This window comes from Salmo salar, chromosome ssa05 (assembly GCF_905237065.1).
Source record: "Salmo salar chromosome ssa05, Ssal_v3.1, whole genome shotgun sequence".
Lineage (NCBI taxonomy): Eukaryota > Metazoa > Chordata > Actinopteri > Salmoniformes > Salmonidae > Salmo > Salmo salar.
The window spans coordinates 18,058,010-18,074,261 of NC_059446.1; the positions used below are offsets into that span (position 1 = coordinate 18,058,010).

The following is a 16,252-nucleotide window of genomic DNA, read 5'->3' on the forward strand; positions in this document are numbered from 1 at the left end:
TCTAACACTACACTCACAAAAAAATACAAAAATAACATAATAATAAAAAATAACACCACCCTACTCCACTATTTAAATCTATTTAGTCCTTCCTCAGGTCAACAACTTGAAAGGATGGGACACCACCACTTAACCCACCCTGTAACTCCTCTGATTTTTAAAAATGTATTTTTAATTTAACAGTTATTTTACCAGGTAAGCTGACTGAGAACACATTGTCATTTACAGCAACAACTTGGGGCATAGTTACAGGGGAGTTGAATGAACCAATTGTAAACTGGGGCTGATTAGTTGACCGTGATGGTATGAGTGCCAGATGGGTATTTAGCCAGGACACTAGGGTTAACACCCCTACTCTTACAATAAGTGCCATAGGATATTTTGTGACCCCAGAGAGTCAGGACACCCGTTTAACGTCCCAGCCGAAAGACGGCACCCTTCACAGGGCAATCACCATCCTGGGGCATTGAGATATTTTTTTAGACCAGAGGAAAGAGTGCCTCCTACTGGCCCTCCTACACCACTTCCAGCAGCATCTAGTCTCCCATCTAGGGACTGACGAACACCAACCCTGTTTAGCTTCAGAAGCAAGCCAGCAGTGGGATGCAAGGTGGTATGCTGATGTCAAGTCTTGCACACCCAAATACCTCTCTGCAGCTGCCACCACAACTGACATTTTTTGTGACTTTACGTTCCATCCCTGCAGTACAGTTGATAACCATTGTTATAAATTCTAAAGATCCAATCTTACTGAAACATAAAATCAGCAAAAAAATAAACGGCCCTTTTTCAAGACCCTGTCTTTCAAAGATAATTGGTAAAAATCCAAATAACTTCACAGATCTTCATTGTAAAGGGTTTAAACACTGTTTCCCATGCTTGTTCAATGAACCATAAACAATTAATGAACATGCACCTGTGGAACGGTCATTAAGACACTAACAGCTTACAGACGGTAGGCAATTAAAGTCACAGTTATGAAAACGTAGGACACAAAAGAGGCCTTTCTACCGACTCTGAAAAACACCAAAAGAAAGATGCCCAGGTGCCTTAGGCATGCTGCAAGGAGGCATGAGGGCTTGCAATGTCCGTACTGTGAGACGCCTAAGACAGCGCTACAGGGAGGCAGGACGGACAGCTGATTGTCCTCGCAGTGGGAGACCACGTGTAATAACACCTGCACAGGATCGGTACATCCGAACATCACACCTGCGGGAACAGGTACAGGATGGCAACAACAACTGCCCGAGTTACACCAGGAACGCACAATCCCTCCATCAGTGCTCAGACTGTCCGCAATAGTCTGAGAGAGGCTGGACTGAGGGCTTGTAGACCTGTTGTAAGGCAGGTCCTCACTAGACATCACCGGCAACAATTTCGCCTGTGGGCACAAACCCACCGTCGCTGGACCAGACAGGACTGGCAAAAAATGCTCTTCACTGACGAGTCGTGGTTTTGCCTCACCAGGGGTGATGGTCGGATTCGCGTTTATCGTCGAAGGAATGAGCGTTACACCGAGGCTTGTACTCTGGAGCGGGATCAATTTGGAGGTGGAGGGCCCGTCATGGTCTGGGGCGGTGTGTCACAGCATCAACGGACTGAGCTTGTTGTCATTGCAGGCAATCTCAACGCTGTGCGTTACAGGGAAGACATCCTCCTCCCTCATGTGGTACCCTTCCTGCAGGCAAATCCTGACATGAGCCTCCAGCAAGACAATGCCACCAGCCATACTGCTCGTTCTGTGCGTGATTATCTGCAAGACAGGTATGTCAGTGTTCTGCCATGGCCAGTGAAGAGCCCGGATCTCAATCCCATTGAGCACGTCTGGGACCTGTTGGATCGGAGGGTGAGGGATGGGGCCATTCCCCCCAGAAATGTCTGGGAACTTGCAGGTGCCTTGGTGGAAGAGTGGGGTAACATCTCAAGGCAAGAACTGGCAAATCTGGTGCAGTCCATGAGGAGGAGATGCACTGCAGAGATGCACTTTGTTCAGGGACACATTATTCCATTTCTGTTAGTCACATGTCTGTGGAACTTGTTCATTTTATGTCTTAGTTGTTGAATCTTGTTATGTTCACACAAATATTTACACATGTTAAATTTGCTGAAAATAAACGCACTTGACAGTGAGAGGACGTTTCTTTTTTTGCTGAGTTTATATAATTTGTTGGCTTATCCCTCTGTACTGGTACAGACCTACTACTCACACCACTCCTATCAGGATCTCTCCTCCTTGACCCATCTTCCTCTACTTTCTTCACGGCCTCAGCATATGACAACTTCCTCACTACTCTAACCCTGAAAACCTCAACCTGCTTCTCTCGCACGGGACATTTTTGATCCCCAGCCCCATGGGCACCCCTAAAATTAACACATACCACTACTTTCCCAAAAGCTCGACACCTGTAACAACGTAATGTATTTGGCACAAAAGCTTGTATGCGATAACTTATATATCCTAACATCACTTTGTCGGGAAAAGACTCAACATCAACATTTAAAAAAACAGACAACGACTTTTCTGTTTCAGCACTCACGACACCCTGTTTGCGACGTACCAAACGACGAGTATCACAAATACCGGGAATCTTCCCTTTCAGTTGGTCAACTTTTACATTTATCGCTACCCCAGTAACCACTACTTTCAATGGCGCCTTTTTCTTGAGAGCAAAACAATTCACATCTCTTGCCCCCATTCGTTTAACGCGGAGCGCCTACTCCCTCTGACCAGCAGAAACACAAACAATTATCACAAGACCACTTCTGGTTACCCTCACCGATTCCACAGCACCCAACTCTGTTTTCACCCTGAAACCACAAATGGATCAGCCAAAAAGCATCAGACGTCAACGATCAGCTGACTCTGGAAAAAAAGCAAACAAATCCGAGGGGCGTCTCTGTTGGGAACGTGCTCAATGACGTGCGTTTCAAAGTACTCTGTCAGGCCAGTAGATGACAGTAAATATATTGTTCTGCATTACCCCTCAAAGACACAGTAGAAGAAGAAAATAAAGCCTGCTTTTGGAGTGTCCTTTTGATATTTTTCCTGAACGTTACTTAAAAAATATCATAATATTTCAGGTCTTGAGTTGATTATTCGTAGCTTGTTGCTAGGGGAGAGTTGTTCATGTTCTATTTTCAGTTTGGGAAGTTGAACGATGTCTGCCTTGTTTGATGGAACTCTTGGGGTATCTGTACTTTACTACTGTCACGTGTGCACCTCTCCAGCCTCTAGGTCATCAGGCTGCTTGTTATTCTCTCTCCATACATTTTCCCTGACACCCAAAAGTACCTGTTACATTTTGACACGAAAACGGTCCAATTCACACACTTATCAAGAGAACGTCCCTGGTCATTCCTACTGCCTCTGATCTGGCGGACTCACTAAACACAAATGCTTTGTTTGTTGGAGTGTGCCCCCGGCTATCTGTCGACAAAAAAACAAAACAAGGAAATTGCTTAATATGAAGAATTTTAAATGATTTATGCTTTTACTTTTGATACTTTAGTACATTTGAGCAATTCCATTTACATTTGATACTTAAGTATATTTAAAACCAAATACTTTTAGACTTTTACTCAAGTACTATTTTACTGGGTGACTTTCACTTTAGTCATTTTCTATTAAGGTATCTTTACAATGACAATTGAGTACTTTTTCCACCACTGGACATACATACAGTGCATTCGGAAAGTATTCAGACCCCTTGACCTTTTCAAAATATTGTTACATTACAGCCTTATTCTAAAATGGTTTAAATAAAAACTATTCCTTATCAATCTACAAACAATACCTCATAATGACAAAACGAAAAAAGGTTTTTAGAATTTTTTGCAAAAAAATTATAAATAAATAACAGAAATACCTTGTTACAGTTATCATTCAGATCCTTTGCTATGAGACTCGAAATTGAGCTCAGGTGCATCCTGTTCCCATTGATCATCCTTGAGATGTTTCTACAACATGATTGGAGTCCACCTGTGGTAAATTAAATTGTTTGGACATGATTTGGAAAAGAACACATCTGTCAATATAAGGTCCCACAGTTGAAAGTCCATGTCAGAGCAAAAACCAAACAAGATTCTCTGGTCTGATGAAACCAAGATTGAACTCTTTGGCCTGAATGCCAAGCGGCACGTCTGGAGGAAACCTGGCACCATCCCTACGGTGAAGCATGGTGGTGGCAGCATCATGCTGTGGGGATGTTTTTCAATGGCAGGGACTGGGAGACTAGTCAGGATCGAGGCAAAGATGAACAGAGCAAATTACAGAGCGATCCTTGATGAAAACCTGCTACAGAGCGCTCAGGACCACAGACTGGGACAAAGGTTCACCTTACAACAGGACAACGACCCTAAGCACACAGCCAAGACAACACAGGAGTCAAGTCTCTGAATGTCCTTGAGTTGCCCAGCCAGAGCCCGGACTTGAACCCGATCGAACATCTCTAGAGAGACCTGAATATAGCTGTGCAGAGACACTCCCCATCCAACCTGACAGAGCTTGAGAGGATCTGCAGAGAAGAATGGGAGAAACTCCCCAAATCCAGGTGTGCCAAGCTTGTAGCGTCATACCCAAGAAGACTCGATGTTGTAAACGCTGCCAAAGGTGCTTCAACAAAGTACTGAGTAAAGGGTCTGAATACTTGTAAACGTGATATTTCCGTAGTTTATTTTAAATACATTTGCAAAAATGTCTAAAAACCTGTTTTTGCTTTGTCATTATGGGACAGTGTGTGTAGATTGAGGGGGGAAAAAACTATTTGTTAAATTTTTGAATAAGGCTGTAATGTCCTTTTTTTTTTTAAGTCAAGGGGTCTGAAAACTTTTTGAATGCACTGTAAACCTTCCGACTAGGCGGAGTCACCTCCTTGTATTTCTATGATAAATAATCAGTCTCTGTTGCTGGACAGGAACTGAGTCTGTTCCTCCTCTTGGTGTTCTCGTGTCCCAGCCTGAGTCCGGAACCTTCCTGCTCCTCCGTGCCTTAGTTATTGGGAGTACACACTCCTACAGTCGACTGCAGTCCACTAAATAATTACACTTCTCATGCACAAAGAGCTGAAACTTAACACTACTTTCATTCTCCAAGAATATCAAAGATGTATATATTCATACTAAGAGTATATAATGATATAAAACTAAGGATATTAGACAGTGCTCTAGAACAGTAATTAGGCTCCATCAGCTGTAACCCCAGACACATGGCTCCTATTCAACCCTCATGGAATCATTCTGCTACTCAGCCTTTGTACTTTACCTGTGCCCAAATACAATGCATATCGATCATTCCAACTGACCCATAACAGGATAATTACTACTGTTAGGCTAATTATACAATTATAAACAGATTCAAACAGGCTCAAGTCAAATAGTCTCTTAAAAAATATATAAAGTGTGTGTATATGCTGAATGTTTATTTGACATATACGCATAAATGGGTTATGAATGTTTTATATGAGCTGTCACACTGCAGAAATAAGACTGATAGTCTTCATGCATGGGTCTGTATATGTGACTTACCTACCAAACAACATATGGTACTTCCCTGAAGGGTAATGCTGGGACACGTTCAGCGACGCACAACGTTGTGGAACAGATAGAAATATGTTATGTAGAACAAACATGCCTCTTGCATAGAATAAGGAATCATGTCAGGTCTATTCATGATATTTCTATCTTCAACGTTTGCCTACTGAACGTGGCCCTGGTCTCTGTTGATGAACTGCACTTCACTGTTTTCAGATGAATAATATAGACCCGGCTACATCCCCTCGGAGCCAATCAGTTCTTATTATTAGTGGTGGTGGGTTGACTGACTTGAAGCCAAACTATTGAACATGGACAGTGTTATCATGCAATTTTACCTGTAGATTCCTCCAATATATTTATGGAGTCACTTAGCTATTTAATATCAAATCATAAAGTGCAAAATAATTCTGCCCATCAACTATCTTGTTAGAGTTGGGTGGGTCAAGGGAAGGTTCTGTTTGTGCCTTTGTTTGATGGCAGCACTATTTACTGGTGTTATATGGTCAGACGAGCTGTGCTGTGATTTTTAAATATGTTGTGGGTGTGAGGGAGGGAAGTCCATATGGGAGAGGAAGACAGTCAAATCAGATGCATTGTTTTATAAAGGCGGATTCTTGTGCACCATGTGAACAATTCCTAAATAAACCATGACAAAATACACCGTGTGTGTTTTATGTGAAAGGGTGTGCACTGTTTTACAAAGATATTCAGAACAATTTCTACTTTCTGCCAAGAGTCAACATCCAAATCCACTGAAGTTCCTTGTGGGACTTACAGTGGGCCAACAGAGGTGTTTCTTTTGTTTCCTAAGACAAGTATAAGTTAAGTAGACCCCAAACCTATTAGAGACCAAACAATGTTTATAAAAACATGTACAAACTGTTAGCTTCTAATTTTCAGAGTACAAACTCACTGGACACTATGAAAGCTTTAAACCAAGTTTATTCTTCCCAGAGGGTCAGTACAGCTGCATTAAACAAAAAACATGGTTTCACCCTTGGTAGTATACATACCCCACTTTGGGTGGAGTCTCCTCGTTATCGCCAAACATTGCATCATTATTTCTAGGCAAGGAGCTGAGTGATCTGGGCCTTAAACGGTTCCTCCCCTTATCAGTACTGCCACGTGACTGTTCCCTGCACTCAGCCCCTCCCAGGCTTCATTACGGCACCCCTCATGTCTCTTTCATAACTAATAATTAATAATAGTTCAAGCTCAAAAACCAAACCTATCAAAACATATCAAAGAGGATGTCAAGACTTAATCGACTTAGCTAAAATGCTAATAAGGTTCAGTTTATCAATATATTTAATAAACAAACTCTTCAAACTGAAGTTTTTAAAGATCAAACACAGTTAAGATTTCAAATCTTTTCAATCCAACATAAAAAATAAAAAATAAAGTATGATTTTGTTCAAATCAAATCAAATTTTATTGGTCACATACTCATGTTTAGCAGATGTTATTGCAAGTGTAGCAAAATGCTTTTGTTTCTAGCTCCAACAGTGCAGTAATATCTAACAAGTAATATCTTAACAATTTCACAACAATACACACAATGGACACAAATCCAAAGTAAAGTAATGGAATTAAGAATATATAAATATTTGGACGAGCAATGTCGGAGCGGAATACACTAAGATACAGTAGAATATACATATGAGATGAGTAATGAAAAATATGACAACATTATTAAAGTGACCAGTGTTCCATTATTAATGTTTCCAGTGATTTCAAGTGTATGTATTTTGGGCAGCAGTCTCTAAGGTGCTACTGATGGCTATTTAACAGTCTGATGGACTTGAGATAGAAGCTGCTTTTTAGTCTCTCGGTCCCAGCTTTGAGGCACCTGCACCTGTTCATAACGCTGTCAGTCATTACAAAGCGATATAAGCAGCATTAGATGTATCCACTTCAACCCTAACCAGGAGTAATTCTGTGGGTCCTTTTATTTTTTTATTTAACGAGGCAAGTCAATTAAGAAAAAATTCTCATTTGGCCAAAACCTAACCCTGACGACGCTGGTCCAATTGTGCGCCGGTTGTAATACAGCCTGGAATCGAACCAGGGTTTGTAGTGATGTCTCTAGCACTGAGATGCAGTGCCTTGGACGGCTGTGCCACTTGAGAGCCCTGGGTCCTATAGACAATTTGCTCATGATAGAAATATTAGAACTTCAGTGGAATACATTTACATTACATTACATTTAAGTCATTTAGCAGACGCTCTTATCCAGAGCGACTTACAAAATGGTGCATTCACCTTATGATATCCAGTGGAACAACCACTTTACAATAGTGCATCTAAATATTTGAAGGGGGGGGTTAGAAGGATTACTTTATCCTATCCTAGGTATTCCTTAAAGAGGTGGGGTTTCAGGTGTCTCCGGAAGGTGGTGATTGACTCCGCTGTCCTGGCGTCGTGAGGGAGCTTGTTCCACCATTGGGGTGCCAGAGCAGCGAACAGTTTTGACTGGGCTGAGCGGGAACTGTGCTTCCTCAGAGGTAGGGGGGCCAGCAGGCCAGTGGTGGATGAACGCAGTGCCCTTGTTTGGGTGTAGGGCCTGATCAGAGCCTGAAGGTATGGAGGTGCCGTTCCCTTCACAGCTCAGTAGGCAATCACCATGGTCTTGTAGCGGATGCGAGCTTCAACTGGAAGCCAGTGGAGAGAGCGGAGGAGCGGGGTGATGTGAGAATACCATTTTATCACATTATAAAGAGAGTCTACATAAATATGTTAAAACTTTAGTATGGTTAACTTCATAGCTTATAAGTAACTGACAACATTTTTTAAAACAGCCAGCTTATTTTAGCAGCCTGCAAGGTTATGGCCCCTCCAAGGCTGTATACCTTGGAATTATAACAAGACACTTTCCCTCCTTGTGCTTTCAATTCATGTCTGTGTAACTGTAAAAAATTTAAATATTATGGAAATACTCAAGCCTTCCTTCTGAAAAACCCAGAATTATACAAGTGACGATGGCAGTACTGTAGTTAAAAAATATATATATTTTAGGCTTATTGGTGACTGGCTGCTCAGGAAGCTATTATACAGTTGGTCACTCATATTCTTCTTCTTCTTCTTCATTCTTCTTCTTGCTTCCACCTCCAAAGATGGCTGCGATACCTGCAACAGCAAGGATTCCGAAGCCCACCATTGCAGCCATTCCCACAGCCTGACGAACCTGGGTAGAAAAAGACTAACATTACTTTGAATGAATTGAATGAATGAATGACTGATTCAGAAACAGTATGACAGCATAGATGCTTTGAATGTATAACAACAAGTACACCAGTTACTCTACACTCACGTGTGTCTTGACTAAGTTCAGAATGTTATTACGACTCACAAAATGACTCTACGCTGAGCACAGTACAACTAGCGTTGAGCACCAGTCCACAGTTCCTACCTGTCGAGACTCAGCCTTCCCATATCTCAGATCTGTGACAAAGTGCTCACAGTTCCCCCTGAAGACACAGTAGGGCATCTCCTGGTCCACATAGGTCTGGGCTTCCTTCAGTATCTCACGTATGGGTCTGACCTATAATGATAATATAATAATAATAATACTACTACATGCCATTTAGCAGATGCATTTATCCTAAGCGAACTTGCATGCATAGATTTTTATAAGGGTGGCCCCAGTGGGAATGGAAAACACTATCCTGGCATTGCAAGCACCATGCTCTATTAACTGAGCCACACAGGATCACTCAGGCTGTGTCCTACATGGCACCTTATTCTCTACATAGTTCATTACTTTTGACCAGAGCCCCATGGGGTGCCATTTGGGACACAGCCCTACTGTACTTACTGCTACTGACCTGGTACTTCTCATCCAGCTGGTTGTTTACACACCACTGATCATGCCCCACCACATCCCAGATCTCTTCCTTCTTCACCTTAGCCTTGTCACTGAGCACAGACATCATGCTGTTGGCCCTGGTCCCAGGTCCCTCGGCTGGGGAGCAAAGAGACATGGGTGAGGGAAAGTTCCAAGGGAGGGGTGCACAGACAAGACATCATCAGTGTTGAGTTGCATGTACTCTATATCTACAGTATATCAATTGTTGAGTACACTATATCAAGAGTATTACTCACAGGGTGGGGCCAGGTGAACAACAAAACCATCACCAACGTACAAAGCCCAGTGCTGGTAGTTCCCTCTGAATATCTCTATCAGATCCCCTGGCTCCGGCTTCTTATCATACTGTCAAAAATGTTTGTTTTTTAAATGATGAAACCATTCAAAATGATTTAGCAATCTGTGTATTGGCAAATACAGGGATGTTGCTAGGCAGCATCTTGTTAAAGTGCCAAGTATGCAGTTCTGAAAGGGAAAGTTCTCTGATCAGGGAACTATAAAAAGTTATTCAGTCATGACTCATGCATTGTACAAACAAAATGTAAATATGTTCTAAACAAACAGGTAAGACTACATAGAGACAGAGGACACAACATAAGGACTGGACTTTACTTACCAATGTTGGAGCCATGGTTACTGTAATTTCCTTTACACAGCTTTAATTTCCCTTTACTGAGCTTCGATCTCAACCCTTTAAGTCAAAACGAAACCAATGGGTTATATTTAGGGGGCCTGTTACCATAACACACGAGCTCACAGAATATTAGGCAATCTATTGACAAATAAATTAGAAACTGATTTCACTATGTTTTGGTGTCTATAATAAAACATTATGCAACGAAACAGATAGCTTGCGTTGTTAGATATTGTAATGAAACAGCAGGCAGGGAGCAGGTCTCGAACCCTCGACCTTCAAGCCCGAAGTCCGGCGCGCTATCGACTGTGCCGCTAAAGCATGCTCGAACGGCAGAGTCGATTTCCGAGCTTATAAACCCAGGGTCGTTACAATACGTTAACTGACCACAGACAGCAACAACAGAGACAGTGTTTGCGTGCTGTCAAGTGTCATGGTATGACTTTCGACTCCAGTTAGCTAACTAGTTATTTGTAATCTTCCTCACAAATATTTCTGTAAAGATAATAATTGAAATAGATTTAAATTCTTATACTTACAGTAAATTCGGTGTCGTGCCCTCGATGTTGCTTGCTTTCACCTCGAACACAGACTTCAAGAAGCTGACGTCAACGATCAGCTGACTCAGAAAAAGCAAACAAATCAGAGCGGCGTCTCTGTTGGAAACGTGCGCGCGGACGTAGATTTCGAAGTACTGTGTCAGGCCAGTAGATGGCAGTAAATATATTTTACCTGCATTACCCCTCGGTAAACATGATAGAATAATAAAATAAAGACTTCCGGTTTTGGAGCGCCCTTTTGATATATTTCCTGAACATTACTTAAAAAATATCATAATATTTCAGGTGTAGAGTTGGTTATTCGTAGCTTGTTACACGGGGAGAGTTAATGTTTTATTTTCAGTTTGGGAAGTTGAACGCTTTTTTGACGGAACTCTCCTGACAGTCACCATGCAGACCTCTCTCGCTCACTCACCGCAGAATGCATTTAGGTTTGTTGCTTAGCATAGCTAGTTAGCCAGCTAGCAGCTACAGTATGTGGCTGATTCCCTATTGTACCAAAAAGTTCTAAGGCTGTTATTATGCTAAGGGTATTGTGGTCAGCATTTTTCAAGCATATTTATGAAATATTCTAGTCAGAAAATAGAAAAATTATACCAATTAGAATCACATTTGTTAGTTTATAGATTTTTTTGCAACTGTGAACTTTTATTGTGTGTGTGTGTTTTGTGTAGTCCCCAGGAGCTGTCCCAGGAGATCAAATCCTTCATCAGTGGCGTGGACCAGGCCCAGGGTCGTAAACTCAGCGTCCGTGAGCATGCCCGCTGTGCTGTGCGTCTACTACGATCCGTGCCTGCCTGTCGCGGGGCGGTGCTTGAGCACTTAAGGGGCGTTTACAACGAGCACGTATCAGCCTTTCTACACAATCTGGAGGCGGACGGCGAGGGCGACGGGGACTCCGACCTGGAAGACGTCATCACAGAGGTCCATGGTGTCCTGGCGGAGTTCATCAGGCTCAACCCCCGAGCCTGGGCTCCCCTCGTCTCCACCTGGGCTGTAGACCTGCTGGGGCAGCTGAGCTCCAAGCATGCTGGTCGCAGGGCGGCTCCCCAATCCTCCAGCCTCAATGAGCTGCTGCAGCTGTGGATGTCCTGTGCAGCTACCCGCTCCCTCATGGAGGCCTATACCCAGTGCCTGGCGGCCATGATAGCCTGGTGTCCTGATCAATGTGTGGACGCTCTCCTGGACACCTCCGTGCAGCACTCCCCCCACTTTGACTGGGTGGTGGCCCACATCGGATCCTCTTTCCCGGGCACCATCATCAGCCGCGTCCTGGCCTGTGGCCTTAAAGACTTCTGCTCCCACGGAACGGCTGACAAGGGTCAGGGAGACAAGAGCAACCGAGTGCCTAAGATCGGCTCTGTGGTGGGGATCCTGGGCCATCTGGCGGCGCGGCACTCTGACAGCATCCGGCGGGAGTTGCTGAGGATGTTCCAGGAAAGCCTCAGCCTCCTGACTATACCCCCCAGCTCTGGGTCCACCTCCTGGGAGCACTCAGCCCAGCTCCGCCGAGGCGCAGTGCCCTTCCTCCTCCAGCTGGCGGCGCTGTCACCCTCTCTGCTGGGTGCCGTGTCTGCTGAGCTGGTGGAGTATCTACGGCCTCCAGTCTTGCTCCAGCTCCAGGCTGTTCTACAGGGGCTTCCCAGGGACGAGCTAGACAACATGATGGGGCTGGTTGTTCACCTCATCGCCCAGAGCCCTGCTGGTGGGGCACGCATCCTCCACTTCCTCGCTGACACGGCCACCCCCGCATCCGTCATTATCTCCGGCCCAACGCCTTCCCCTCACGAGGGGGTCCGGGAGGCCTGCGACCGCCTCCTCCAGATGCTCCTGCTGCACCTCCACAAACTGGTCTACACCTGCTCAGAGGGGGACGACGGCTACTACAGCCGCCCCCACTCTCCCTCCTCCCAGGCCCCCCGGGTAGTCCCCTTCCTGGAGGAGCTGCAGTCACACGTGGGAGAGCTGTGTGCCGAGACATTGAGGCTGGAGAGGAAGCGCCATCTCTGGCTGCACCAGCTGCTGTGTCTGCTGTCTGTGTATAGGGGCCCCAGTGTGGCCACAGAGGCCCTCTGTCAGCTGCTCACCCTGGCCCAGAACCCAGACCAGCTGGCCCTGGCCTGGCAGCTCCACACACCCCTGTCCACCTGCCTGCCAGGCCTCATCCCTGCCGCAGTGACCCGCTGCGTGGCCCAGATCCACACACACACCCTGGGGCCCAAGCAGCTCTGCCAGCTCCTCCACAACCTGGCCTCCGCCATGCAGAGTGTACAGGAGGAGGAGAGGAGGGGTCCTGGAGGCATGGGAGGAGAAGGAGGTGCGAGACCTCAGTCCTCCATGGCAGTGCAGGTTGGAGCAGCGGTCTCGGGACATCTCCATGATTTCTGCCCTCTGCTCCTCCACGGTGACCCGGTGGTATCCCACGCTGCCGTGCGGCTCCTGTCCCGCAGCCACCTCCCCCGTGCTGCCTTGCCTTCCCACCTGCTGCTCGTCTGTCGGGCTGCCGTCACACACTTCTTCCTGGCGCTGCGGAGGAGAGTACAGGCAGGGAAGTGGAGAGACGGAGGGCAGGGAGGAGAGGCGGTGAACTGTTCGGTCCTCCTCCTGTCCCGTCTGGCAGGTTACTCCTCTCTAACCCTCAAATGTGTCCTGCTGCAGCTGGTGGAGGGAGCTCTACATAAAGGAAACGCTGACCTGTTCGGAGGGCAGAGCGAGGACATTGGAGGGGACACCCCCATCTCCCCGTCCTTGGCCCCTGACCGGGGGGACTCCCTGCTGGACATCAACTGCAGGTTCGGCACCACGGTCAACTTCTCTGGCAGTGTGTGGTCTGTGTTCCATGCTGGGGTGATAGGGAAGGGTCTGAAGCAGCGCAGCGTTACGCCTCATCCCGACGCCGCCAGTGTCATACAGAACGTCCAGACTCTGCTGGCTGTCACCGTCCAGTGCTGCAGCGCGCCATCTGGGAATGGTGGCAACAGTGGCGGCGCCCGACACCAATCCTCCGTCGTTCCCGACGAGCCGCCGCCCATCAACGCTGAGGCGGCCAAAGTGATGGCGGTGACGCTGGTGGAGTATATCTGCCCTGACGTGGCCAACGGGGAGCTGTCATGGCCGCCAGAGGAACACGCCCGCACCACTGTAGAACGCGACATACACATCCGCCGCTGCTTTGAGGCCCACCCTGTCCTCTTCCCTTTACTCCATGTTGTGGCTTCTGGGCGTCCTGCTCTCTGTTACTGTTCTGCGGTGCTCCGGGGCCTGCTGGCCACTCTGCTAGCCCACTGGGAGGCTTCGAGAGAGCCTTTGGCAGTAGACTCCCCCTGGCACCTCCAGGCCTCCTGCATGCTGGTGTCATGTATGGGCGAGGGCCAGCTGCTGCCCCCCGTGCTGGGCAACGTCCACGAGGCCTTCCCCTACCTGACGCCCTTCGAGGTGAGGCTTCTCCTCCTGGCTGTGTGGGAGTATGTGAGGGGCAATGGCCCCATGCCACAGAAGTTTGTCTTTAGTGCCGAGAAGGGCCTGTTCTGCCGGGATTTCGCACGGGACGGGGACGTGGCAAGATACGTAGCGCCCATCCACAGTGTCCTGCATAAGAATATTGACCGGCTGGGGCATCTATGCTGGCGTTTCCAGCTCTGAACAAGGGAAGGAGAGAACTGAAGGCGGGATAGATGAATGGAGAGGAAGAGGGTGCAAGAAGGGGGATGCTTGGATTGATTGTGAAAGATGAGGAAGGTGTGGATATAGGTCATTGTGGAGATGTTGCTTTACCGTTTTCTAAGTTTGGTTTTTGCTCTATAACTCATCTAGTTCTGTATGCACTCTGAAGCATACAGAGCCTTCAGAAAGTATTCATACCCCTTGACTTTTTCCACATTTTGTTGTGTTACAATGTGAGATATTAAAATTGATGTAATTGTCAACGGTCTACACAAAATACTCTTTAATGTCAGTGGTGGAAAAAGTACTCAATTGTCATACTTGAGTAAAAGTAAAGATACCTTAATAGAAAATGACTCAAGTGAAAGTCACCAAGTAAAATACTACTTGAGTAAAAGTCTAAATGTATTTGGTTTTAAATATACTTAAGTATCAACAGTAAATGGAATTGCTAAAATGTACTTAAGTATCAAAAGTAAAAGTTTAAACCATTTAAAATTCCTTATACACTGCTCACAAAAATAAAGGGAACACTTAAACAACACATCCTAGATCTGAATGAAAGAAATAATCTTATTAAATACTTTTTTCTTTACATAGTTGAATGTGCTGACAACAAAATCACACAAAAATAATCAATGGAAATCCAATTTATCAACCCATGGAGGTCTGGATTTGGAGTCACACTCAAAATTAAAGTGGAAAACCACACTACAGGCTGATCCAACTTTGATGTAATGACCTTAAAACAAGTCAAAATAAGGCTCAGTAGTGTGTGTGGCCTCCACGTGCCTGTATGACCTCCCTACAATGCCTGGGCATGCTCCTGATGAGGTGGCGGATGGTCTCCTGAGGGATCTCCTCCCAGACCTGGACTAAAGCATCCTCCAACTCCTGGACAGTCTGTGGTGCAACGTGGCGTTGGTGGATGGAGCGAGACATGATGTCCCAGATGTGCTCAATTGGATTCAGGTCTGGGGAACGGGCGGGCCAGTCCATAGCATCAATGCCTTCCTCTTGCAGGAACTGCTGACACACTCCAGCCACAAGAGGTCTAGCATTGTCTTGCATTAGGAGGAACCCAGGGCCAACCGCACCAGCATATGGTCTCACAAGGGGTCTGAGGATCTCATCTCGGTACCTAATGGCAGTCAGGCTACCTCTGGCGAGCACATGGAGGGCTGTGCGGCCCCCCAAAGAAATGCCACCCCACACCATGACTGACCCACCGCCAAACCGGTTATGCTGGAGGATGTTGCAGGCAGCAGAACGTTCTCCACGTTGTCTCCAGACTCTGTCACGTCTGTCACATGCTCAGTGTGAACCTGCTTTCATCTGTGAAGAGCACAGGGCGCCAGTGGCGAATTTGCCAATCTTGGTGTTCTCTGGCAAATGCCAAACGTCCTGCACGGTGTTGGGCTGTAAGCACAACCCCCACCTGTGGACGTCGGGCCCTCATACCACCCTCATGGAGTCTGTTTCTGACCGTTTGAGCAGACACATGCACATTTGTGGCCTGCTGGAGGTCATTTTGCAGGGCTCTGGCAGTGCTCCTCCTGTTCCTCCTTGCACAAAGGCGGAGGTAGCGGTCCTGCTGCTGGGTTGTTGCCCTCCTACGGCCTCCTCCACGTCTCCTGATGTACTGGCCTGTCTCCTGGTAGCGCCTCCATGCTCTGGACACTACGCTGACAGACACAGCAAACCTTCTTGCCACAGCTCACATTGATGTGCCATCCTGGATGAGCTGCACTACCTGAGCCACTTGTGTGGGTTGTGGACTCCGTCTCATGCTACCACTAGAGTGAAAGCACCGCCAGCATTCAAAAGTGACCAAAACATCAGCCAGGAAGCATAGGAACTGAGAAGTGGTCTGTGGTCTCCACCTGCAGAACCACTCCTTTATTGGGGGTGTCTTGCTTATTGCCTATAATTTCCACCTGTTGACTATTCCATTTTCACAACAGCATGTGAAATGTATTGTCAATCAGTGTTGCTTCC

The 16,252-nt window shown here is 46.3% G+C and overlaps 2 protein-coding genes across 2 annotated transcripts; one reads left to right on the top strand and one right to left on the bottom strand.

Moving 5' to 3' along the window:
• Window positions 1-6,456: 6,456 nt before the first annotated feature.
• LOC106604379 (phospholipase A and acyltransferase 3) lies at window positions 6,457-10,715 on the bottom strand. The gene is made up of 6 exons (XM_014198944.2): window positions 10,571-10,715; window positions 10,014-10,088; window positions 9,634-9,742; window positions 9,357-9,493; window positions 8,942-9,073; window positions 6,457-8,716 (listed from the first exon to the last, which is right to left on the bottom strand). Exons 2-6 carry the CDS (start codon window positions 10,026-10,028, stop codon window positions 8,591-8,593), a joined length of 519 nt encoding a protein of 172 aa, XP_014054419.2. The 5' UTR covers window positions 10,029-10,088; window positions 10,571-10,715; the 3' UTR covers window positions 6,457-8,590.
• An 87-nt stretch (window positions 10,716-10,802) lies between these two features.
• ints5 (integrator complex subunit 5) lies at window positions 10,803-14,517 on the top strand. The gene is made up of 2 exons (XM_014198945.2): window positions 10,803-11,022; window positions 11,266-14,517. The coding sequence occupies exons 1-2, from the start codon at window positions 10,982-10,984 to the stop codon at window positions 14,231-14,233; spliced, it is 3,009 nt and encodes a 1,002-aa protein (XP_014054420.1). The 5' UTR covers window positions 10,803-10,981; the 3' UTR covers window positions 14,234-14,517.
• The last annotated feature ends 1,735 nt before the right edge of the window (window positions 14,518-16,252 follow it).